The 25,657-nt window shown below is 49.3% G+C and overlaps 1 protein-coding gene across 5 annotated transcripts in view; it reads left to right on the plus strand.

The window, feature by feature from the left end:
* Window positions 1-25,657, plus strand: part of SEMA4F (ssemaphorin 4F) — a 292,420-nt gene that overhangs the window by 148,173 nt on the left and 118,590 nt on the right. For all 5 annotated transcript variants that reach the window (XM_039539850.1, XM_039539849.1, XM_039539848.1 and 2 more), the window contains 2 exons: window positions 3,962-4,113; window positions 15,615-15,678. In XM_039539850.1, coding sequence (XP_039395784.1) covers window positions 3,973-4,113; window positions 15,615-15,678 — 205 coding nt within the window. In that variant the 5' untranslated portion in view covers window positions 3,962-3,972. The remainder of the gene's footprint in view (window positions 1-3,961; window positions 4,114-15,614; window positions 15,679-25,657) is intronic.

Genomic DNA, 25,657 nt, shown 5'->3' on the forward strand with positions numbered 1-25,657 from the left:
CTGTTCCCAAAGCTTGTTCTCAGAAATGGCTGCACAGTGATGGGGGAGGGATAGCTCAGTGGTTTGAGCATTGGCCTGCTAAACCCAGGGTTGTGAGTTCAATCCTTGAGGGGGGCCACTTAGGGATCTGGGGCAAAAATTGGTCCTGCTAGTGAAGGCAGGGGGCTGGACTCAATGACCTTTCAAGGTCCCTTCCAGTTCTAGGAGATTGGTATATCTCCAATTATTACCTTTAATGTATGTCACAGATAAAACTGAAATGAAAGGGTATAATGTGAGGCAACCTTCATACTGTGGTCACTAGCAATCCTTCTCCAATGTACTACTTAGGCCTGTTATCTCTCCGTTCCACCCAGTGTGACTTCTCCGGGGCTTTGTGCAGCCTGGCTTTAAATGTCCTGTTGGTGGCACCTCCACCACTTTCCTAATGGAAAAGTGAAAATGAACTCTATCCCTTTGACACAGTTAAATCCAAGACAGTGGGTGATTGGTGTAAATGTACTGGTTGCAGCTCCGTGGCAGCATCGGTCACCAGGGCAAAGCAGGGGGAGGTAGTGGCAAGGAAGAAAGTACATTTTCAGCAGACTTGAAATAAGTGTAAGTGAGGCAGAGAAACGTGCTATGGAGAGCAGAGTACTAGGGGACAGGAGCTGCAGATGAGAAAGCTCTTGCAGCACCAACAGTGGCCCAGTTGTGTGAAGGGGTGGAGGAGGCCAGTTCTGGATGGGGAGGGAAGGGAGAACAGAGAAACAAAAGGCTTTTGAGCTCAGCTAGGGCACATGCCTGGCTGGTCTTAAAAGCTTAGGGGAATTTTGTACTTGATGCTGACTGAAGGCAGCAAGAGTAAACCCTGCAGCCTGTGTAACTGCACCTTGGTGGATGAGGCAGGAGAGACCTAGCCAGGGTTGCCTCTTCCCTGCCACGCAGCATCCCTTCAGAACCAGAACTGTGCAGGGGAAATCCCCCTCCTTGTACACTAGGATCCATGCAGTGCCACCCTGCCCCATAAGCAGGCAAATTTGGGGGGAGAGATTCCTGGGAGGAGCCTGCCAGAAAGTGAAATAGGAGGAGCTGACCAGCAGCTGCAGCAGGGAGCACCCCACTCTGATGCCACAAGGGCCTCGCTCCTCAGAGATACTTTAGTTTTGCAATACTAGGTACAGCAACCCCCGTGTCCTGTGGTGCCCTGCTGTCCAGTGGAATCCTCAGCCCTGTACAATGCTTGGGGAGAGTGAGGTGCCTAAGAAGCCAGCAAGCTGTGCAGGGAGACATCTAAGGGTATGGCTACACTTACAAATCTGCAGCGCTGGTAGTCGCAGCGCTGGTCGTCCAGCTGTGCAGGGCCAGCGCTGGTGTGTGGCCACACTCACAGCTACCAGCGCTGCAGTGTGGCCACATTTGTAGCATTTGCAGCGCTGTTGGGAGTGATGAATTATGGGCAGCTATCCCAGCATTCAAGTGGCAGCAACGTGCTTTTCAAAAGAGGGGGGTGTGGGGCAGTGTGACAGGGACGGGGGGGAGAGAGAGAGAGTGGATTTTTGGAACCGACACTGGGCAAAATCAGAAAATTTTCCCACCCCCTTACTGTTAACTGCAAACAACCTGCATCCAACATACTCTTTCCCCCCTCTGACCCCTCCCCCCGTTTCTCTCAAGCAAAGCAAACACTCAACCCCTGCAGGGGTTATCTCATTTCATTGTTGACAGTAGTTACAGATTAATGACAGCAAACAGGAGCTATGTTTGAAGCAGCTCCCGGAGCCCGGAGCTCCGAATTGACAACAAAACAAAGAGAGGCTGCATAACAAAACAAAGGGAATAATTTAGTTAAAAGCATTCTGGGATACTCCTTATACACTGGAGGCCAATAACAGCGCTGGTGAGTGTCCACACTTGATGACCAGCGCTGCAGAACCAGCGCTGCAACCCTTATACCCCAAGCAGACCTGGGTGTACGGCCAGCGCTGCAGCCAGGGAGTTGCAGCGCTGGTTGTGCCCTGCAAGTGTGGACAGGGTGTAATTGCAGCGCTGGAAAGCCTCTACCAGTGCTGCAACTTGCAAGTGTAGCCAAGCCCTAAGCTAGCTAGGAGAGCAGTGGGGAGAGGAGAGGGGCGTGGACACCTAAATGGCTGACATGATGTACCTGGTTGACAGGCCCAGAGATGCTTGCCTCATTCAGCCTGGGATCCTGCGCCTCGAACCCAGGCTCCTAAGCCAGGCCAGCCCTGTAGGTAGTCCCTAGCCTAATAGTTAAGACCACCTCTCTCTCGTGCTCATGCTTGATACCTCTCTCCCGCTTTTCTTGGGCCCTTGCTGGCTTTTGTGTGGGTGCCAGCTGCCCTCTCCTACTTCTCAGTGGCCTGCATCTGCCCTCCAGCTGTGGGATCTGACAGGTGTCAGGTCTGAGGCGTGCTCTGAGCATGCCCATAGGATTGGGGCCCGCTGGCAAGGGCTCCAAACCACTCAGCTGCTGGAGGGCAGCGTAAGCACATAGGCGGCAGCGTTGTGCATGTTGGCCAGCAGAGCTCATGGGTCTCTTGGTGCTGTCTGAGCACATGCAGACTAGCGATGCGGGAGGGGAGGCAGGAGAATGGCTAGGGACTGAGAGAGGTGTGCTGGGTTCGGACAGGAGCTGCAGTAGCGAAAGGGAGATGAAATCTTTCTCCGGGCCTGCCCCTCATCAGAGGGGCGTTGAGCACAGGGGTACGCTGGCAAAGTGAGGATGGTGGAAAGGCTGTTCAGGGCTCCCCTGGTGTTCTCTTGGAGAGCTCTCATCGCCCCCTGCTGGCTCCCCTTGGAAGCTGCAGCAGGTAACAGCTAGGTGGAGTGAGTCAGCTGCTGCCTCTTGCAGCCTGCCCTGCTCCCACTTGCACCCTCCTGCTGCACAGGGAGCTGCAGGATCTCCCACTATCTTAAGTGTTTTCCCATCATTGTGCCTACGCTCCAGGTTTTCCTTAAAATTTCTCAGTTACCACCTGTTCACTTTCCTGGCAGGAGCAGCATGGGATACCATAGGGCAGGGCAGGCTCCTGCAGCCCCAGACCTTCCCCACTGTGCCAAGTCCTGCTTGGATCAGTGCTCAAGAGCACGGTGCTAAATGCCAGCACTCTTGGGAGCCCTGCTTGCATTAGCAAACACATGGTCAGTCCCACTGAGGGGCAGGGGGGCTGGGGTGAAATGCCATTGCAGACCAGGCTGGTGAGTGCTGTGTATCTGCCTCACTGGGTCTCTGGGCAGTGGCAGGCTGAGAAGCAGGGCTGCCCAGAGAGGTGGGGCAAGTGGGGCAATTTGCTCGGGCCCCCGGAAAACTCTCGCGGGGCCTGGGCCCCTGGAGCTTTTTCCACTCCGGGTCTTCGGCAGCAATTTGGCGGCGGGGGGTTCTTCCACTCTGGGACTCGCTGCCGAAGTGCCCCGAAGACGTGCGGTGGGGGGTCCTTCCGCCCTGGGACCCACCACTGAAGTGCCGGGCCTTCGGCGGCAATTCAGCTGAAGACCCCAGACCCCCTGAATCCTCTGGGTGGCCCTGCTGAGAAGTGCAGTCTAGGGGTGGGACATGCCACTGATCCGTGCACGTGCGTGTTCTCAGGCGGTGGGGGCAGGGGAGTGCAGCTAAAACTGTACTTCCCAGGACCGGCTCTAGGCACCAGAAAGCCAACCACGTGCTTGGGCAGCACAATTCCAGGGGCGGCATTCCGGGAGGCTTTTTTTTTTTTTTTTTGCTTCTGCAGTTGCGTACTCTGAGGGTTATTTTTTTGCTTGGGGCAGCAAAAAACCTAGAACCGGCCCTGGCGCTCCCTTCCCGTTTGGGTCTGAAGCAGCAGGTAACTGTTGGATCCCGAAGCTGAGCGCATTCTTGGTGACCCCACTCGCCTGGCTCTCACTGGTCAGCGTGTGTGGTGCTGGGTTAGGCCTTGCCTACTACAAGCCCAGGACAGACCGTGTGCTTGCTCTCTGATTGCAGAGGTCCAGCAGATGGTTCATCGCTTCTCCCAGGAGGCCATTTCCAACTACAGCATCTTCCTGGTGGCCCCGCAGACCAGGACTCTGTACGTGGGAGCCAAGAACGCCATCTTCGCCCTGCCTTTGGAGTCAGTCAACCAGCCTGCCAAAATGGTGAGCACAAGACCCCAGTCCTATGGGGCCATCTGTAGCAGGGTGGGTGCATGTGGGGTGTGATCACACATGAGGTTATTTGGGCTGGCAGGGCGTTTGCGTGTGTATATAGGCTGCGTTCGAATGCGGGAGGTGCGTGTCTGAGCCGGGGTGGAGTCTATCTGGGTGGATTTCAGGAGATGCAATCACGGAGTCATAGGGACCAGGGAATGTGAATGTGGGGTATAGGCCTGATTGTGCACATCATGGAGGTTGCTGAGTTCTGTGGCACTGTCCATGGGTGCATTGCTGTGAGGGTGGGTGCGGGTGCATAGGGATGATACACTCAGGGTAGAGGTGCATGCGGGGCTGTTGCTGTTGGGGGGGTATGATATGAGTCTTGGGTGCTAGTTACCCCCTCCCCCAAGGTCTGAGAAGAACTAAAGCAAATGAAATGCGTAGTCCAAAGGTGCCTAAAACCAAACAACCGCACAACATAACTCCGGACCCACCTGCCAGCAGCACAAACAGCTCTTACAGGACTGCACCACTGCAGTGAGGGAGGCCAAACAAGCTGCCTGCTCCTCCGCAGTCCATGAGCCAGAATCGTGGTCAGCAGGGCTGTTTCACTTAGTGAACTGGCTCATCAACCAGCCTGCACAGCCTGGACACTAGACCCAAGCACTGATTGCTGTGACGAGCTGTCTGCACACTTCGCTGATAGGTCAACTGAAGATGAATGGAACTGACCCCAGCCAGATCATATTATCCACCCCATAACCCCGACTGAGAGTGGCCCCATCAGACATGCTGAAGCTCAAGAAGTTCTAACAATATTAGAGCCTAATGGAGGATCTAAATAGCATAGCTGCCCACCGTTACCACACAGATCTTTGTAAGCAAGCACATTTATTCTTAAGGTGAAAAGTATCAGAGGGGTAGCCGTGTTAGTCTGGTTCTGTAGAAGCAGCAAAGAATCCTGTGGCACCTTATAGACTAATAGACGTTTTGCAGCATGAGCTTTCGTGGGTGAATACCCACTTCTTTGGATGCAAATGGTGGAAGAAGTGCACTTGCACTTGCATCCGAAGAAGTGGGTATTCACCCACGAAAGCTCATGCTGCAAAACGTCTGTTAGTCTATAAGGTGCCACAGGATTCTTTGCTGCTTCTTAAGGTGAAAGCATTACAGAAAAAAATAAATAAAAAAAGAACTTAAGCACATGCTAATAAGCTTACAGAGATCACGCCCCACCCTAGTTCCAGTACAGGCTCTGGTAGGAGTCGGACCTTCAAACCCCACAAAAGGGTGTTTTGGTGATTAACAGTTCATAACAGTTTTAGCTCAGAACAGGCATCCCCATGAATCAGTTAGTCTTTCCTTTATACAGCTTGGGCCTTTGATTTTTCAGATTCCAGGAGCAGGTAATAGTAGACAGTGGTTCCCTTCTCAGGATGTAGCTTCAAAAGATTAAACACAGACTGTGAATGGCTAGCCAACTACAAAAGCAGTTTCTCCTCCCTTGGTTTTCACACTTCAACTGCTAGAAGAGGGCCTCATCCTCCCTGATTGAACTAACCGCGTTATCTCTAGCCTGATTCTTGCTTGCATATATATACCTGCCTCTGGAAATTTCCACTACATGCATCCGATGAAGTGGGTATTCACCCACGAAAGCTCATGCTCCAATACATCTGTTAGTCTATAAGGTGCCACAGGACTCTTTGCTGTTTCAAAAGACTGGATTTTTGCATACCCAGAGGAGGGAATTTGCGTTCATCTTCCCCTAGATGTTTCCCAGACAAACCACTTGACACTGTCCAAAAGTCCATTCTTGTCAGTCCCATTGTTCAATACAGTCTTTTGAAGTTCGTAACACTTTCCAGGGCTAACATCCTGTGTCCCCTCCTAGAGAGGTCACGTACAATCCTGGCCCACAACACACAACCTTTGCATTTAATATAATGGACACCAAAGATACTTAATATGATTTTTCCAGGATATTGCAAGGAATTGCCATATTTGTCACAGCTGGTATTAAAACACCTTTGGAATGTCTAAATATTATAGATAACTTCCTAACTCAAAATATGTTGCTTCCAGTATGGGGAGTTCTATATTAGACCTCATCTTGACAGATAAAGAGGAACTGATCACAGAACTAAAAATTAATGGTAGAAGAAAGAAATAATGGAGATAGCCTGTCTTCTAGAATTGGAAGGGACCTTGAAAGGTCATTGAGTCCAGCCCCCTGCCTTCACTAGCAGGACCAAGTATGGATTTTTGCCCCAGATCCTTAAGTGGCCCCCTTCAAGGATTGAACTCTCAACCCTGGGTTTAGCAGGCCAATGCTCAAACCACTGAGCTATCCCCTCCTCCTTCAGTACAAGTGATCACACTTATAATGTGCAAACAGAATAAAGTCTGCCTCTGCCTCCTTCCTCTGGTGATGTCTGGCCCTCCTTTTGTCCCCCACCTTGTGTGCTCTTCTGCAGTGTTGCCAACTCTTTTATGATTTTACTATGAGTCTCATGATATTTGGTGGCTTTCATAATGACCCAGCTCCTGGAGACAAGTGAGTATGTGAGAGACTTGGCTGGCATTTTCAGAAAGTCTGTTTGTAGTCCTCAGGGTTTGGAGAAAAGTTTGCAAATGTGACATATGCTTGAACAGCTCAGAAACCAGAGAGAGCAAGAGCTCAAACTTGGCTTAAAAATCATGAGATTTTTTTAAGAAAGTAATCTCATGACTTCTTGAGGCCTGGGTCATAATTTTTGAACTCCTGGGTGTGGCAGTACTGGAGATGTCACAATTTTGCCCTCTCTCCATCCATCTCCCAGCCCTTTGAGACCTGCAAGATGCAGCACTGCTGTCTGCTGGCAGATTCTCCCCCGCCCCCCCATTATTCACACCAGGATCTTTTGGGGGCTATACCAAGTATCTTCTGTCCTGCCACTTCCAGCCCCCACCTTCCCACTCCCCCTCCATCAGGTCTTTCTTTCCCCTGCACCCTCCTAATAGCTCGTCCCTGACCACATCCCTCTGACTTTGATGCCTGGATCTCCCTCTTCTTCAGGGCCATCAGCCTCCTCTCGAGGTCCCTGTGCCAAACACAGCAATTTCTTGCAATATCCTAGAAGCCTCTCATTGAATTCATTTTTGTTCTTTGGAGTCTATTCATTAAATGCAAAGGTTGTGTGGTGGTGTTATCCAGGATTCTACCGGACATCTCTAGGGGGGATATGAGATTTTTGGTTATAAATTAGGGACACATCAGTTGGAAGTAACAGAGGAGGAGAAGGACCTCAGAGTATTGGTTGATCACAGGATGATTATGAGCTGCCAATGTGATATGGCCGTTTAAAAAAGCTAATGTGGTCTTGGGATGCATCAGGCGAAGTATTTCCAGTAGAGACAAGGAGGTGTTAGTACCGTTATACAAGGCACTGGTGAGACCTCATCTGGAATATTGTGTGCAGTTCTGGTCTCCCATGTTTAAGAAGGATGAATTCAAACTGGAACAGGAACAGAGAAGGGCTACTAGGATGATCAGAGGAATGGAAAACCTGTCTTATGAAAGGAGACTCAAAGAGCTTGGCTTGTTTAGCCTAACCAAAAGAAGGCTGAGGGGAGATATGATTGCTCTTTATAAATATATCAGAGGGATAAATATCAGGGAGGGAGAGGAATTATTTAAGCATAGTACCAATGTGGGCACAAGAACAAATGGATATAAACTGGACACTAGGAAGTTTAAACTTGAAATTAGACGAAGGTTTCTAACCATTAGAGGAGTGAAATTCTGGAACAGCCTTCCAAGGGGAGTAGTGAGGGCAAAAGACGTATCAGGCTTCAAGACTAAGCTTGATAAATTTATGGAGGGGATGGTATGATGGGATAGCCTAATTTTGACAATTAATTGATCTTTGATTATTAGCAGGTAAATATGCCCAATGGCTTGTGATGGGATGTTAGATGGGGTGGGATCTGGGTTACTACAGAGAATTCTTTCCTGGGTGCTGGCTGGTGAGTCTTGCCCACATGCTTAGGGTTTAACTGATCGCCATATTTGGGGTCAGGAAGGAATTTTCCTCCAGGGCAGATTAGCAGAGGCCCTGGAGGTTTTTCACCTTCCTCTGCAGCGTGGGGCATGGGTCACTTGCTGGAGGATTCTCTGCACCTTGAGACGATTTGAGGACTTCAGTAACTCAGACATAGGTTAGGGGTTTGTTACAGGAGTGGGTGGGTGAGATTCTGTGGCCTGCGTTGTGCAGGAGGTCAGATTAGATGATTATAATCGTCCCTTCTGACCTTGAGTCTGAGTCTATGAGATGCGAGCCCTGAAAAGTGTTATGAACTCCAAAGGACTGTATTTGAACAATGGGCCAGACAAGAATGGACTTTTGGACAGACAGGGTCCAGTGGCTTGCATGGGGAATATCTAAGGGGCGGTGAATGCAAATTCCCACCTCTGATTATGTAAAAACCCTCCTTTTTGAAGCATGCCCTGATTACCTGCTCCTGGAATCTGAAGATCAAAGGCCCAAGCTATATAAAGGAAAGACTAACTGATGCCTGGGGTGCTTGTTCTGAGCTAAAGCTGTTATGAACTTTGTAACCCTGGGAAAACTCCTTTGTGGCATTTGGAGGACGGACTCCTCCCAGAGCCCTCCCTGGAGTTGGGGGTGATCTCTGGTAAGCTTACTAGTGTGTGTAGGATCTTTTACTATTTTAATAGCAGCAAAGAATCCTGTGGAACCTTATAGACTAACAGACGTTTTGGAGCATGAGCTTTCGTGGGTGAATACCCACTTCGTCGGATGCATCCGTCTGTTAGTCTATAAGGTGCCACAGGATTCTTTGCTGCTTTTACAGATCCAGACTAACACGGCTACCCCTCTGATACTATTTTAATGTTTTCTCTGTAATCCTTTCACCTTAAGACTAAATGTACTTGCTTAGAAAGAGCTGTGTGGTAACTTAAACTATGGGCAATTATGCTGTTTGGAGCCTCTGAAGAGAAAGGAAAGTGTGGACAGTGGCCTGTTTAGGCAGGCTGGCTTGCTAGGAATATGCAGTGCTGTTATAGCCCTGTTAGTCCCAGGATTTTAGAGGGACAAAGTGGGTGAGGCAATATTTTTATTGGACCAACTTGGTGAGAGCTCCACTTTAGGTCTGGGAAACTAACTCAGAGTGTCACTGCTGGGAGTAACATGGTGTAGACGGGACCATGCAGCCTGAAAAAACCCTGGTCAGGAAATGGGGAGAAATGCAGGTCTCTGCCCAAGAGAGGTGACAACCTGAGGAGCTGTGAGCCTACAGTAGGTTTGCTCAAGGGAGCACAGAGGAGGGACACAGATGCAGTTTCCCTGAAGTGTGACAACCCAATCTCACTTACTAGCCTTCCATCTCTTCTTTCTTGCCTCGTCTCACCTCTCAAGGCTGGATCAAGTCAGCCACTCGCCCAGCCAAGCACCTCTCAATTTCTGCATTGCCCCTCTGGCCACTGTCTTGTTTCCATTAGCATCACTCACCATCCCGGTGATGGGGCCTCTGCACATTCCAGTCCATTGACGGCCACGACCTCTTTGCAGGTCTAGCTCCCTCCTCCACTGAGTGTTGTAAAATCCCTCTACCCAGGGGGATACAAATGCATTTTTGTTTTTTTTTACTTAAATACTTTTCTAAAAACACTTTAAAATTTAATTTGAGATGATTGCAACCTATACTAGGGCCTAGACTTACTCTAATTGATATAATTTAAATAAAATAATACTTGTGCAGTATGTTTGCTGCTAAAGTTTTAAAGAAAATTTAAGCCCTGAACTGGTGGAAGTCATCTGGAACCAGAGTTCACGGAAGTGCTAAACCAGCAGGTTCAGAGAATATTTGCTTCATTTCAGTTTATTCAACTAGTTCATTCAAGGTTGAGAAGCTGATTGGGAGTTGAAAAAGCTGGACCACTTGTTTTCTTCTTTGAGTGACTGCACATGTCTGTTCCACTTAGGTGTACATGTACTCAAGCCAGAGAGCTTTCTGTAGCAGTGCCTGTCAGGGTGGAGCATATGCCCTGTGCTTCCTCATGCCTTCTGCCAAGGATATGAAAGGCAGAGCTACCCCGAACCTCCCTCAATTCCTTCTCACTGCTTTGGGCTACACGTTGGAGCTGCTTGTAAGGATTTGCACTTTTTTTTTTTTTTTTTTTGCAAATAATAGATCATAGTTGGTGTAAATAGTTAGCATAGATAGTGCTTTTGTTGGTTTTGTCTCTGCAATGGGGTGTACAGTAACTCCTCACTTTAAGTCGTCCTGGTTAATGTTGTTTCATTGCTGATCAACTAGGGAACATGCTCATTTAAAGTTGTGCAATGCTCCACTCTTACGTTGTTTGTCTTCCTGCTTTCTCCACAGCTGGCAGCCTCCCTACACTCCCCCTCCCCACAGCGTGTCCCACCTGCTGGCAGACCCCACGGATCAGCACCTTCCCCCTCCCCCCACCCCGGAACAATCAGCTGGCTTGCGGCGTTTCGGGGGTGGGAGGGGGGAGGAGCGAGGACTTGCCACGCAGGCTGCCCGCTGCCTCCCCAACGCCGCAAGCCAGATGATTGCCCTGGGCAGGAGGCGGGGGGGAGAGAGGGAGAGCCTGCTTGCCGAGTCCTCGCTCCTCCCTCCTGCACCCTAAATGCCTCAAGCCAGCTGATTGCCCCAGGCAGGAGGAAGGGGGAGGAGCGAGGACTCGGCGTGCCTCCCCACTCCCTTCCCTGCCTCCTGCTGGCGGCAATCAGCTGGCTTGTGGTATTTAGAAGGGAAGGGGGTGGGGGAGGAGTGAGGACGCAGCGTGGGAAGTAAAGGGGGAGGAGGTGGGGGGAGAAGAGGCAGGTCAAGGATGGGGGTTTGGGGGAGGGGGGGGAATGGGTGGGCTGAGTGAGCCCCCCTCCCCCCGCCTCTGGTGCTTGCAGAGTAGGGGAAGCTGCCGCTGCTGCGCAACGTGCTTCTCCCAGCCTACAGCATCTTCAGCCTCCTTGCCTGCCTCATCTCCAGTGCCAGTGGGCTGTGCCCGTGTGGGGTGAGCCGGGGGCACCTCCCAACTATAGTACTGTATGTACAATATGCTTGTAAACACACAGCACATACACACTACTCTTCCCCCCCTCCCTCCATTGTAGTATTAAATTGCTTGTTTAAAATATATATAATGCCTTTTGTCTGACAAAAAAAAATTTCCCTGGAACCTAACCCCCCCACTATTTACACTAATTCTTATGGGGAAATTGGATTCGCTTAACATCGTTTCACTTAAAGTTGCATTTTTCAAGAACATAACTACAATGTTAAGTGAGGAGTTACTGTATTAGGACCAGAGGCCCCCTGCTGGAGGCCTTGTGGTCCTACCACACCCCGTCCCAGAAAGGAGCAGTGGAGGTGAGTCCTCCAAGCTGACCAGAGCAGCTGTGTGGGATGCAGTCAGTCAGAAAGAGGCTGCAGAGAAGCAGCCAGTTAGGGCCCAGAAAGCTCGTATAAAAGGAGCTGCAGGGCCAGTGTGAGTCAGTCTGACAGAGACCAGAGGAGCAGGAATTTGCTCCTGGGTGGGACTTACCTTAGGGCTGATGTCTCATTTAAGGGAGAAGATGAGGGGCTGTGGGGAAGTGGCCCAGGGAAACAGTAGGAATTAGTTATATGGACACAGCAGGGGGCTGCTACTTATATGGTCTTTGGAGTTGAGTTGGGACCTGGAGTAGAGGGCAGGCCTGTGTTCCCCTTCCCCCCGCCCCCCATCAGCCACAGGTGGAGTGGCCTAATCCCAGAGAGGGGAATTTGTTTAAACCCCTAGGAAGGGAGTTAAAACAGGCCCGGAAAAGGGGCTGAATATTGAACTTCGATACACCCCCAGGGGTCATGGTGGATTCTCCATCCCTGACAGTTTTTAAATCGAGTGGATATTTTTCCAGAAGGTATGCTCTAGGAATTAGGTTTGGGAGGTTCTCCGGCCTGTTGTACAGGAGGTCAGACTAGATGATCGCAATGGTCCCTTCTGGCCTTGGAATCCATGAATCTGTGACCAGCAGTTTCGACTCAAACACTCTCACTGGCTAACCTGCTGTTGTGTTGTAGGTAACACCTGACCCCACACAAATTGACAGCTCATTCTCAGAGTGCCCAAGCAACTTCACTGGCCTTCTTAAGGAATGTATCTATATTGGACATTTGCAAAGCAGCAACTTGGTTGTCAGCACAGACTTCCACTAAGCGTTATGCTATTGCTTGAGCCTCTAGAGCTGACATGGGCTTGGGAGAGCAGTGCTGCAATCTCTTTTCAAACAGACTCCAAGCTCTGCCTCCCCCCCGCGCTTGAGAGTCTGCTTGGGAGTCACCTAGGTGGAATGGACATGTGCAATCAATCGAAGAAAGGTTATTGCTGTGTTGTAACTTGTTCTTTGAGATGTTCTTGCACGTGTCTGTTCTACCACTCACCCTCCTTTCCCTCTGCTTCAGAGTCTATTTCATTGCTATTCCAGTGCGAAGGAGCTGAGAGAGGGTCAGGGTGTGTCTGCCCTTTGTATTCTTGGCAAGAAGCATAAGGAGGTGCAGGGCACATGCTCTGCCCCAGCAGGTACTGCTACAGAGAAAACTCAGGTTCAAATGCACACACCAGAGTGGAGTAGACATGAGCAACACATCTCAAAAACAATGGTTGCAAAACAGGAAAGTAACTGATTTTCCTCCTTTAATGTATGGATAAAAATGAGATGTGAGAGGATGAGGTCTACTAGTTCGAAAACCTTGAAGGATATGGTGACCAGAAACAAGAATTCAATTCACTAACTACAGATTTTCCTTTGTTTAATAAATCAGCTTTAAATGTAAAACGTGTTAATCTGATTTTTTTTTTTGGTTATTTATCCTGCACATTTAAGGTAGTTTTATTTAACTAATAAATTATTTTAAATACTGTTTTTTGTGTGTATTAATTGAATTTGACTTTCCATCCAACTAGAGCTTGACACAAATCAAGTGTGTGTGTGTGGGGGGGGGAGTCAGTCTTGTTACATATGCATCATTCACCATTTTCTAATATCATAAAAAAGTAAAAAAAAAAATTGAAACTGAATAAATGTAAATTAATCTATATAATTGCTTAAATAAATTTGTATTGATACAGTGTATCCTCCTGGTTAGCAAAAAATGCCAAATTTAGTGTAAAGACTATATTTAGTTACAAATCATCAACATGTTTTAATGGCCATCAGCCAGTGATGATCAACCTTTCTTTAGAAAAATAACTAAAGTACAAAAGCAAAAGAGATTAACATGGGTGATTTAACTTAATCCCCCCTGCCTTTGCCCCAATGTCCTGTGCACATCTCTCTCACAGCAAAGCCCATCCGTCTGCTTCCACTCCTGTGGTGCCAACCACTCTGGGGAGAACTTCACAACTGCACAGACAAATTCACTCTCTCCTCCTCTGTCTCTGCAATTGGCAGTACTCTTGCAGACATTTGACACTGTTGCCTACTCACAACCTAGGACTACCTCCCCCCTCTCTGTATGATCTTGTGAGACTGTGCAAAGGAAATGATTCACTGCAAGGTCCCTCGCTCATTTTCTACCTCTAGCTCCTCCGCATTGACCTCAACCCCTCCTGGCTGCTAAACTCCCTCACCACAGCTTCCTGCCCTCTTCTTGGACAATACGAACATGCTCTGGTCTCCATGCCTCTTGTCTTCATGCCCCCGGCTGCTCTGCCTCAGTTCCATACTGGATCCCCTTCTCCCAAATCCTGATGCTGCTGTCACCCTGGCTTCATGGTCAGGCCTTGGCGGGACTCTTGCCCCATCCTCCTTGACAGCTCACTTGCTTTTGGCACCATCGATTGCACTCTCCTCCATGTAATTCTGCCCTCCCATGGCTTCTACAGTACTATCTTGTCCTGGATCCTCCTGTCTCTTGGCTTTGACAGAACAAGGAGAAATGGTCTCAAGCTGCAGTGGGAGAGGTTTAGGTTGGATATTAGGAAAAACTTTTTCACTCAGAGAGTGGTGAAGCATTGGAGTGGGTTACCTAGGGAGATGGTGGAATCTCCTTCCTTAGAGGTTTTTAAGGTCAGGCTTGACAAAGCCCTGGCTGGGATGATTTAGTTGGGAATTGGTCTTGCTTTGAGCAGGGGGTTGAACTAGATACCTCCTGAGGTCCCTTCCAACCCTGATATTCTATGATTCTACTGCTCCTCTCCCCCCTCTTGCCATGGGACTCCATAGGGCTCGACTCTGGACTTTTCTCTTTCTTTTTCTCTTCTCTCTCTCTCTTTTAACACCTTCTTGCTAGGTGACCTCGTCTGCTGACCCAGCTTCAGCTACCATCCTTGTGCTGATGTCTCGCAGATCTTGCTGCTCTGCTCCTGTCTCCCTCCATCCATCACACACTTCAGCACATCTCTCTGTCTCACCTGCCAAAACCAAGCTCCTGATCTTCCCTTGAAAACACCCCATCCTCCCTGTCACATGATTGTCACCTTAGATGCCTTCCTCTCCCCTCATACCCAGACTGTTTTTCCTAAATAACACTTCTAAGATCCAGCCTTTTTCTCTGTTCACACTGGGAAAACCCTCCTGGCCCCTCTCCACCCTTATCACTGTAATTCCCTCCTCTCCAGCCTCCTGGACACTCACCCCACACCTCATGCACTCTGCTCCATTCAAATGCAGCTGCTGGGATCATCTTACTGGCCAGGCACTTGGAAAAACCTACCCCTTCCACAGGTCCCTCTGTTGGCTCCCCATGTTCTACTGCATCAAATCAATGTCTTTGTCCTCCCCTTTGGCTCTCTTCCCAGCCCTCCCCTATACTCCCGCTTCTCTTCTTTCTCATCTTATTGTTACCCCCCTCAAACTCCAACTTGTCTGCCTGTCGGGCAGCTTCTCACACTGTTTTCTCCCCACCACCACCACATTTGTGGCCCCCTCAAGATCTACTCCTGCACTCTGAGTGTTTTTCCCAGACCTAAACAAGAGCTCCATGTAGCTCGAAAGCTCGTCTCTCTCACCAGCAGAAGCTGGTCCAATACAAGGTATTACCTCACTCTCCTTGTGTCTCCAATACCCTAGGACCAACCCAGCTACAGCAACACTGCATACATCAGCTGTCAGCAGTCAAGCAGTTAACTATGGATGGGCTGAGTCTGAGCTGGGGTAAAGGTCTCTTATTTAAAATATATGCTCTGGTTCAAAGGGAATGGTTGTGTTGATGTTCTCTGGCCTGTGCTGCGTGGGAGACCAGACTAAAGGATCACAGTGGTCTGTTCTGGGATTAGAATCTGTGACAGTGAAGGTGTCCATGTTGGCTTTGGCTGCTCTTTCCTCCTGTCTGGGTTTGTCAGCTGCTTGGTCAAGGAGTGTCTCCCCAGTGTCTGTGCAGTGCCCAACAGGGTGGGCCCCAGTCCTGTGTGCAGCACAGGCAGTGCTGAGGGCAGGTGTCCTGCAGTGCTGGAAGGATAATTGACATTGAAGTTTCTTGCTTTTTTTCAGATCTCCTGGGAAGTGCCTAAGAATCATCGAGATTCCTGCACAAGGAAGGGGAAAAAAGAGGCAGGTACCGGGGTAGGGCAGGGCTGTGGGGCAGCCCCTTGTAGTTCTTTTCACAGTATGCTGGGTCACCAGGCTGTAGGCTCTGAATGTACGCAGAAGGAGGCTGAGTCAGGACCATAGATTCATAGATTCTAGGACTGGAAGGGACCTCGAGAGGTCATTGAGTCCAGTCCCCTGCCCTCCATGTTCTAGACTGCTTTCCTTCTCCTAGGGGCTCCAGGGCAATGTGTGGGTCACATTTGGTCCTAAAACAGCAGCCTATGTTCAGTGTGATCTTTGAGGAAGAAGGCCATCCTGGTTACAAAACTTGCCTGGTTTAGAGGGAAGACACCTACAAAAATACAGTATATAACACATGGAAGAAAGGGGAAATTGATAGCAATGAATGTAAATAAGAAGTTAGGAATTGTAGACAACTGATTAGGCAAGTACAATGTCACAAGGAGAAATCTATATGGCCAGCAGATTTAAGGGCAATAAGGAGTTCTTAAAATATATTAGGAACAAAAATAATCCTGACAATGGTAATTCAGTAAAGGCCAAACTATTCAGTAACTATTTCTGTTCTGTATTTGAGGAAAAACAGACGATACAATCTCATCATATGGTTATAACACTCTTTCCATTCCAGTTGTATCTCTGGAAGATGTTAAGGCAGAAGCTATTAAAGTCAGATATTTTTAAATCACCTGGTCCAGATAAAACTCTTGGATACAAGTTAAAAGAGCTGGATGAGAAGCTCGCTGGACCATTAATGTTGATTTTCATTAAGTCTTGGAGCACTCGGGAAGTTCCAGGAAACTGGGAGACAGCTAATGTGGCAATTTTTAAGAAGGGGAAAACAGGATGACCCGGGTAATTATAGGCCTGTCAGTCTGATGTTGATCCCAGACAAGATAATGGAGTGGCTGATAGAGGGCTCAGTTAATAAAGAAGTAAGAGGATAATATGATTAAGGCTGCGAGTTTGTCACAGAAGTCACAGATTCCATGACTTCTGAGAGTTCTGCAGTGGCCGGTGCGTCTTGCCTGTGGGCCACCTGAGCAACTCAGGCAGCCCCCTGGGCCAGTCACACTGTCTGCTGCTGGGGCAGTCTTGGGCCACTGCACCCCTCTCCCCTAGCACCAGCGGGGGGTGGGGGGAGGGGTCCCTGGCCATGCACTGCCCCCTGCCTTCCCCCAGCACCCACGGTGCCTCCAGGCTGTCCCCCCGCCACCCCAAGATTTAGTCAGGGATATATAGTGCAAGTCATGGACAGGTAATGGGCCATGAATTTTTGTTTACTGCCTGTGACCTGTCCATGACTTTTACTAAAAATACCCGTGACTAAAATGTAGCCTTAAATATGATTAATGCTAATCAACATGGATTTAAGAAAAATAGATTCTGTCAAACTAATGTGAGATATAGATATATATTTACAAGATCACAAGCTTGTTTGATAAAGGTAATAGCATTGCTGTAATACACTTACACTTCTGTAAGCAATTTGATTTTGTGCTGCATGGCAGTTTGATTAAAAAAAACTAGATCAATATAAAATTAAGATGGCACACATTCAGTTGATTAAATATTGGCTAATTCATAGGTCTCAATTTAATTATAAATAGGGAATTCTCATCAAGCTGGTGTATTTCCAGTGGGGTCTCACAGGGATCAATTCTTCGCCCTTTGAAGTTTAACATTTAAATCAGTGACCTGGAAGAAAACACAATGATCACTGATAAAATTTGCATATGATACAAAACCTGGGGTAAATGAGGACAAGTCACTGATTCAGAGTGATCTTGGTTCCTTGGTAAGCTGGCTGCAAGCAAAGAATGTATGTTTTTAGAACAGTGAAATGTAAATAAATGAGAACATAAGAATGGCCACTCTGGGTCTAGCCTTGTATCCTGTCTCTGAGAATTGTCACTGCCAGATAGTTCAGAAGGAGTGAGCGGAACAGGGCAATTGTCAAGTGATCCATCCCCTGTCGGCCAGTTCCAGCTTCTGGCAGTCAGAGATTTAGGGACACCCAGAGCCTGCGTCCCTGACTATCTTGGCTATAGCTTTTGATTGGACCCATCCTCCATGAATTTACCTAATGGTTTTTTAGAATCCAGTTATACTTTTGGCCTTCACAACATCCCGTGGCAACAAGTTCTGCGTCTGAAGAAGTAATTCCTTATTTTAGTTTAAAACCTGCTGCCTATTACTTTCATTGGGTGACCCCTGCGGCTTGTTTTGTCTGAAGAGATAAATAAGGCTTTCCTATTTACTTTCTCTGTGTCATTCATAATTGTATAGACCTTTATCATAGCTCTTCTTTTTCTCTTTTCTAAGATAAGCAGTCCCAATCTATTTAATCTCTCCTTATATGGAAGCTGTTCTGTTCCCCTAATTATTTTCATTGCCCTTCTATGTACCTTTTCCAATTCAAATATATCTTTTTTGAGATGGATTGACCAGAACTGCATGCAGTATTCAAGATGTGGGCGTAACATGGATTTACATAGTGGCATTATGATGTTTTCTGTCTTCTTATCTATCCCTTTCCTAATGGTTCCTAACATTCTGTTCACTTTTTTGACTGTCGCTGCGCATTCAGCGGATGTTTTCAGAGAACTACCCACAAGGACTCCAAGATCTTTCTTAAGTGGTAACAACTAAATTAGACTCCATTATCTTATATATATATATAGTTAGGATTATGTTTTCCAGTGTGCATTACTTTGCACTCCTCAACGTTGAATTTCATTGCTACTTTGTTGCCCAGTCACTCAGTTTTTTGAGAGCTCTTTAACATTCTGCTAGCGTTTTTGATATTTTTGATACATCTAGGAACAAAGAATGTAGGCCATACTTACAGGATGGGAGACTCTGTCCTGGGAAGCATTGATTCTGAAAAAGATTTGGGGGTCATGGTGGATAACCATCTGAACATGAGCTCCCACTGTGATTCTGTGACCAGAAGAGCTAATATCCTTGAATGTACATATAAACACTGAAAACTCAAGTAGGAGCAGAGAGATTTTACCTCTGTTTTGCACTGGTGCAAACACTGGTGCAATACTGTGTCCAGTTCTGTTGTCTACAATTCAAAAAGGCTGTTGATAAATTGGAGTGTGTTCAGGGAAGAGCCACAAGAATGATTAAAGCAGGGATTCCCAAACTTTTTACCGGCATAACCCCATTTTAATTACTGTATATACTCAATCATAAGCCAGTTCGTTTATAAGCTGACCCCCCCCACCCCCAAGATGGATAAGTAAAAATGGAAAATTTTTGTGACCCATTCATAAGCCAACCCTATAATTCAGGGGTCAACAAACTTTGGCTCCTGGGCCATCAGGATAAGCCGCTGGTGGGCCGAGATGATTTGTTTACCTCAAGTGTCCGCAGGCACGGAGATAAACCTAAGTAAACTAAGTGTCCTGGTGCGCCAGCTGCTTACCCTGACAGGCTGGGACAGCAACTGGTGGGGAAGTTTTTTTGGGGGGAGAATCTCGGAGTCAGGGGAGTAACCAGGGGTGAGCTGCAGCCGGTTCGCATGGGTTCGCGCGAACCCGTTGTTAAATTTAGCAGCCATTTTAGAACCGGTTGTTAAGGGCTGCTAAATTTAACAAAAGTTCCGGCCCAAACTCACTTCCCGCTCCTCTCGTGCTCCGCCCCCTTCTCCTCCCCCTCCCCTGCTTCCCGCGAATCAGATGTTCGCAGGAAGCCTGAACAAGCAGCATGGAGGCAGGTAAGCTGGGGCGCGGAGGGGGAGGGGAGGTGCGGCTGGCTCAGCAGCTCCCGGTCCCAGACCGCGGCTCCCTCCAGCCCAGCGCCGGCCCGGGGAGTCGGGCCCCGCGGCTGCCGCCGAGCGGCTGGGCCCCGGTGCCGGCCCGGGGAGTTGGGCCGAGCGGCTGCCGCCGAGCGGCTGGGCCCGGGGAGTCGGGCCGAGCGGCTGGGCCCCGGTGCCGGCTCGGGGAGTCAGGCCGAGCGGCTGCCGCCGAGCGGCTGGGCCCCGGTGCCGGCCCGGGGAGTCGGGCCGAGCGGCTGCCGCCGAGCGGTGCCTGCTCTGGTCCAGCCGGACTCGGGGAGTTGGGCCCCGCGGCGCTGGTCGTGGTCCTGGCAGAGTGGACCCGGTCCCCAGGCAGTGTGGTAAGGGGGCAGGGAGGGGTGGGTTGTGGGGGTGGATAGGGTCAGGGCAGTCAGAGGCCAGGGAACAGGGGATTGAATGGGGGCAAGGGTCCCGGGGAGCAGTCAGGAAAGAGCAGGGTTGGATGAGGTGGTGGGAGCACTCAGGGACAGAGAGAAGGGGTAGTTGTATGGGGTAGGGGTTCTGGGGGGCCATTGAGAATGAGAGGAGGGGTTGGGTGGCGGCAAGGGGCAGTCAGGGGACAGGGAAGGGGGGGATGGGTCAGGGGCCTCGGAATGTGTGTGTCAAGAAACATGAGGGGTTGGATGGGGCACGACCCCCCCCGGGAGGGGGGGGGAGGAGGGAACCCGTTGTTAAAATTTTGGAGGGAGGAGGGAACCGGTTGTTAAAAATTTGGCAGCTCATCACTGGGAGTAACCCCAGTGACCACCCCAACATAACCCCACCCCTAGCCTGGGATCCCCACACTCTCCCCATCCCATCCCTTCCCACCTTATCTGGGGAGGATGTCTGTGGCCTGGCTGCAACCTGCTCTGGTGGGCCAGGTGCAGCCTTCTCTGGGGGGTGGGGCCAAGAGGCACGGCTGCAGACTGCCAGCCCTGAAGCTGCAGCTGCTTCAGAATTCTCGGGGGAGAGCAGCGTGGCCAGAAGCGGAGAGACTCTGGCCCCGTCTCTTCCCTTCTGGCTCTGCCGGCTGTGCTGCCTCTCCTTGCTCTCTCCATTGAGGGGAGGGGCTGTGTCCCACCTCTCCCTCTCTATACCCGTTCATAAGCCAACCCCCATCTCTGGTGCTTCCCTTTTTTACTAAAAAAATTCGGCTTATGAACGAGTATATATTTCTCCCCAGGACCCCAGACAGCATGGAGGATGCCATTTTGTAGAGTAAAATGTCGTCTTCCATACAGCGTGACCTCACACACATGTTTTGCACAGTAGAGATTGCTATGACCCTATTTGCTGATGGTATGACCCCATTTGGGGTTGTGACCCACAGTTTGGGAACCACTGGATTTCAGGATTAGAAATCATGCATTTTTGTAAGAGGCTGAAGGAACTCAATATATTATTGTAAGAAAGAGAAGGTTAAGGGGTGACTTGATAAAGGCTTTAAGAATCTACCTGGGAGAGTTGGCGGTATTTTAAAGAATCATTTTTGAGGTTGCAGGAACAACCCATCCTGATGTGTAGAAAGAATAGTAAATATGGCAGGAGACCAGCTTGGCTTAACAGTGAAATCCTTGCTGATCTTAAAAACAAAAAAAGAAGCTTACAAGAAGTGGAAGATTGGAGAAATGATCAGGGAGGAGTATAAAAATATTTCTCAGGCATGCAGGAGTGAAATCAGGAAGGCCAAATCACACTTGAGTTGCAGCTAGCGAGCGATGTTAAGAGTAACAAGAAGGGTTTCTTCAGGTATGTTAGCAACAAGAAGAAAGTCAAGGAAAGTGTGGGCCCCTTACTGAATGAGGGAGGCAACCTAGTGACAGAGGATGTGAAAAAAGCTAATGTACTCAATGATTTTTTTGCCTCTGTCTTCATGAACGAGGTCAGCTCCCAGACTACTGCACTGGGCAGCACAGTATGGAGAGAAGGTGACCAGCCCTCTGTGGAGAAAGAAGTGGTTCGGGACTATTTAGAAAAACTGGACGAGCAAAAGTTCATGGGGCCAGATGTGCTGCATCCGAGGGTGCTAAAGGAGTTGGCGGGTCTGCAATCACATCATTTGGCCATTATCTTTGAAAACTCATGGCGAACGGGGGAGGTCCCGGATGACTGGAAAAAGGCTAATGTAGTGTCCATCTTTAAAAAAGGGAAGAAGGGGGATCCAGTGAACTACAGGCCACTCAGCCTCACCTCAGTCCCTGGAAGAATCATGGAGCAGGTCCTCAAGGAATCAATTCTGAAGCACTTAGAGGAGAGAAAAGTGATCAGGAGGTGGCGGAATCTCCTTTCTTAGAGGTTTTTAAGGTCAGGCTTGACAAAGCCCTGGCTAGGATGATTTAGTTGGGAATTGGTCCTGCTTTGAGCAGGGGGTTGGACTAGATGACCTCCTGAGGTCCCTGCCAACCCTGATATTCTATGATTCTATGTGACCTCGCTTAGCGGCTGGGACCTCTGGACAATGGCCTGTAGATGGGGAATCCTAACAACTGGTGACTAAGAGGCCCACCCCAGCTTGGCCCTCAGCTGGTTCTGGCCAGTGGGAGGACAAAGGGCTGAGAAGAGAGGACCCTGGTGACCTCACCAACCAGTTCCAGCCAGAGGGAACAAGGGCAGACATGAGTGGGCCCCAGAGACCTGTTTACCTGGGACGGAAGACAAAGGACAGGGAGGAGCTGTTGGGGTTGGGATGCCCAGCTGGAAAGCGCAGGGTCTCTGGACTGGAGAGAGAGAGCAGGCAGAGCCCACCTGGATGCAGGGGAGACTTAGATGTGCTCTGCTGAGGGAGGTCAGGCCTGAGGACCCTGAGAGTTTCTTATGCTGTGTTCAGACACTCAATAAATGTAGGAACTTTACACTTCTCAAGCACTAAGGGGTTTGGAAAACCGCCCCCGGATTTAGAGCGGCCGAAGTGGTTCCCACCCCCCCACACTCGATCAGGAGACACACAGATTAAGCGCTGACCAGGTGTTTACCACTGGAACACACAGTGCATAAGGCACCAATCAGGAGAGGGGGCGAGAAGTTGGATTATGTTAGCACATGCGCATAATAGAATGATTTATGTAACCATTATAATAAAAGGACGTGGAAAACCCCCGCTTGGGGCGCTCCACTGGAACAGACTGACGGACTTGGCTTTATTCATTGCAACAAATAAATCCTCTTGTTTTATACTGACTGAGAATCGCTCTGGTCTAGAGACGAGGGTTGCATTATTCCCTCTGGGAGTGGAGGCCCAGGGGTCCAGAGCAAGTGGACTTCCTTAGGGGGCCTACGGCAAGAGACAGACATGCTAAGGCTGTGGGAGGAAGGAGGGATAGCTCAGTGGTTTGAGCATTGGCCTGCTAAACCCCAGGTGGTGAGTTCAGTCCTTGAGGGGGCCACTTAGGGATCTGGGGCAAAAATCAGTACTTGGTCCTGCTAGTGAAGGCAGGGGGCTGGACTCAATGACCTTTCAAGGTCCCTTCCAGTTCTAGGAGATATACCAATTATATTATATAAGGCTCAGAGAGGTGCAGTTCCAGGAGGCAGAGGGGCTTAATCCCCAAGAGAGAGTGGACCCCCGAGAAGCGCTGTCGCACTGACAGGAGTTCCCCCCAGGGACCGTACGAGGCCAAGAGTGGGCACAACCTGTGAGTCTGTGACAACTGGGTGTGGTGGTCAGGTATCAGAATCTGAAGAAGAATCATCCTGTGGGCTGAAGGGGAAGCCTCAGACATAGTTGCCAGTACCAAGGCTGGAGATCCAACTGGGATTCAATCTGTCAGAGTGGCCCTGGGGAAGAGACCCTGTTAAAGAACTATCGCAGGGGAGACTCCTGTTCCTCAGTACAAACAGATTCTCCAAGGACAGAAATCTGGAGGGTGCTGGAGGGCTATGGTATCCAGAAGACTGACTTGCTACCAGGGCCTGGCATTTCCAAGATGGTGAGCACCATACTGGTGAGGTTTGTAGAGGAGCTTCTCTAACCTCGGAGCCCTGGTGTCATGGAGGTGAAGGTACCGCGGTGTGTAGGTGGCCGTCCTGGTGCCTTGGCAGGCCAGTCATTTCTTGCAACTTATCTGGGCATTCTATTTAACACCCTCTTTAGTCCCTAATTGATTGAAAAGGAGTTTATCATCCTGCTTTTTCCAACACCAGATAGCCCTTGCCCCATGGAGCCCAGATCAGCACAGTTCAGATGAGGCAGCGAGGAATTTGCTGATAAGCTCCATGTGTTTTTAATGAAGAGGGAGAGGAGATTGTCTGGCATCAAGAGAGGGTCAGGCAACTTGGGAAGCACAGAAGGCATGAAGCAGGCTGAAGTAGACAGGTGGAAGGGAGAGGAGAGACTTAGGCTCAGGCTGCATTATACAGAGACCAGACAGGATGGACAATGGGAAAAGCCAGTGAATGGGTATACAGAGAGAAGGGACATGGCCAAAGCAGCTCGAGAGGAAGAGAACTCTGTAGCTATGATAGCCTGGGGGTCCCTTCATCCAGGACTCTGGGGAGCATCAGGGACAAATGAAAATTCCCATTTCCCTACCACAAATTCATAGATTCCAAAGCCACAAGGGATCATTAGGATCATCTAGTCTGGCCTCCTCTGTAACCCAGACCAGAGACTTGCCTCCAAATAACATCTAGAGCAGAACTTTTAGAAAAATATCCTGTCTTGGTTTACAAATTGTCAGTGATGGAGAATCCAGCATGACCCTTGGTAATTATTCCAATGGCTAATTACCCTTGGTCCAAATTTTACACCTTATTTCCAGTCTGAATTTGTCTAGCTTCATCTTCCATCCATTGGATCATGATATAACTTTCTCTGCTCAACTGAAGAGCCCATTATTAAATATTTGTTACATAGAATCATAGAATATCAGGGTTGGAAGGGACCTCAGGAGGTATCTAGTCCAACCCCCTCCTCAAAGCAGGACCAATCCCCAACTAAATCATCCCAGGCAGGGCTTTGTCAAGCCTGACCTTAAAAATCTCTAAGGAAGGAGATTCCACCACCTCCCTAGGTAACTCATTCCAGTGCTTTACTACCCTCCTAGTGAAAAAGTTTTTCCTAATATCCAATCTAAACCTCCCCCATAGCAACTTGAGACCATTGCTCCTTGTTCTGTCATCAGATACCACCGACAACAGTCTAGATCCATCCTCTCTGGAATCCCCCTTCAGGTAGTTGAAAGCAGCTATCAAATCCCCTCCTCATTCTTTTCTTCTGCAGACTAAACAATCCCAGTTCCCTCAGCCTTGCCTCATGAGTCATGTGCGCCAACCCCCTAATCATTTTTGTTGCCCTCCGCTGGACTCTTTTCAATTTTTCCACATCCTTCTTGTAGTGCGGGGCCCAAAACTGGACACAGTACTCCAGATGAGGCCTCACCAAAATGTCCAATAGAGGGGAATGATCACGTCCCTCGATCTGCTGGCAATGCCCCTACTTATACAGCCCAAAATGCCATTAACCTTCTTGGCAACAAGGGCACACTGTCGACTCATATCCAGCTTCTCGTCCACCATAACCCCTAGGTCCTTTTCTGCAGAACTGCTTCCTAGCCATTTCGTCCCTAGTCTGTAACAGTGAATGGGATTCTTCCATCCTAAGTGCAGGACTCTGCTCTTGTCCTTGTTGAACCTCATCAGGTTTCTTTTGGCCCAATCTTCTAATTTGTCTAGGTCCTTCTGTATCCTGTCCCTACCCTCCAGTATATCTACCACTCCTCCAATTTTAGTGTCATTTAGTCCATTCATCCAGCCCATACGACTTTATCTTGCTGGTAAGAATACTGTGGGAAACCGTATCAAAAGCTTTGCTAAAGTCAAGGAATAACACATCTACTGCTTTCCCCTCATCCACAGAACCAGTTATCTCCTCATAGAAGGCAATTATGTTAGTCAGGCATGATTTGCCCTTGGTGACAGGGCTGGCTCCAGGCACCAGCCAGCAAAGCACGTGCTTGGGGCAGCACCTTGGGGCGGGGCGGCGCTCGGGTTTTGTTGTTTGTTTTTTTGTTTCATCAGGGCAGCTCTGGAGGTTTTTTTTTTGTTTCGGCGGCGCGGCGCTCGGGGTGGCGGCCGGGGCGGGGCTTGTGCGGCGCTCGGAGGGGCCGGGGCTTCGGGCAGTGCGGCGCTCGGAGGGCGGGTGGGGGCTTGGGGCGGCACTCGGAGGGCGGGGGGGGGTTTCAGCGGCGCTGTGCTG

This window comes from Mauremys reevesii, linkage group 5, assembly GCF_016161935.1.
Source record: "Mauremys reevesii isolate NIE-2019 linkage group 5, ASM1616193v1, whole genome shotgun sequence".
Classification (NCBI taxonomy): domain Eukaryota; kingdom Metazoa; phylum Chordata; order Testudines; family Geoemydidae; genus Mauremys; species Mauremys reevesii.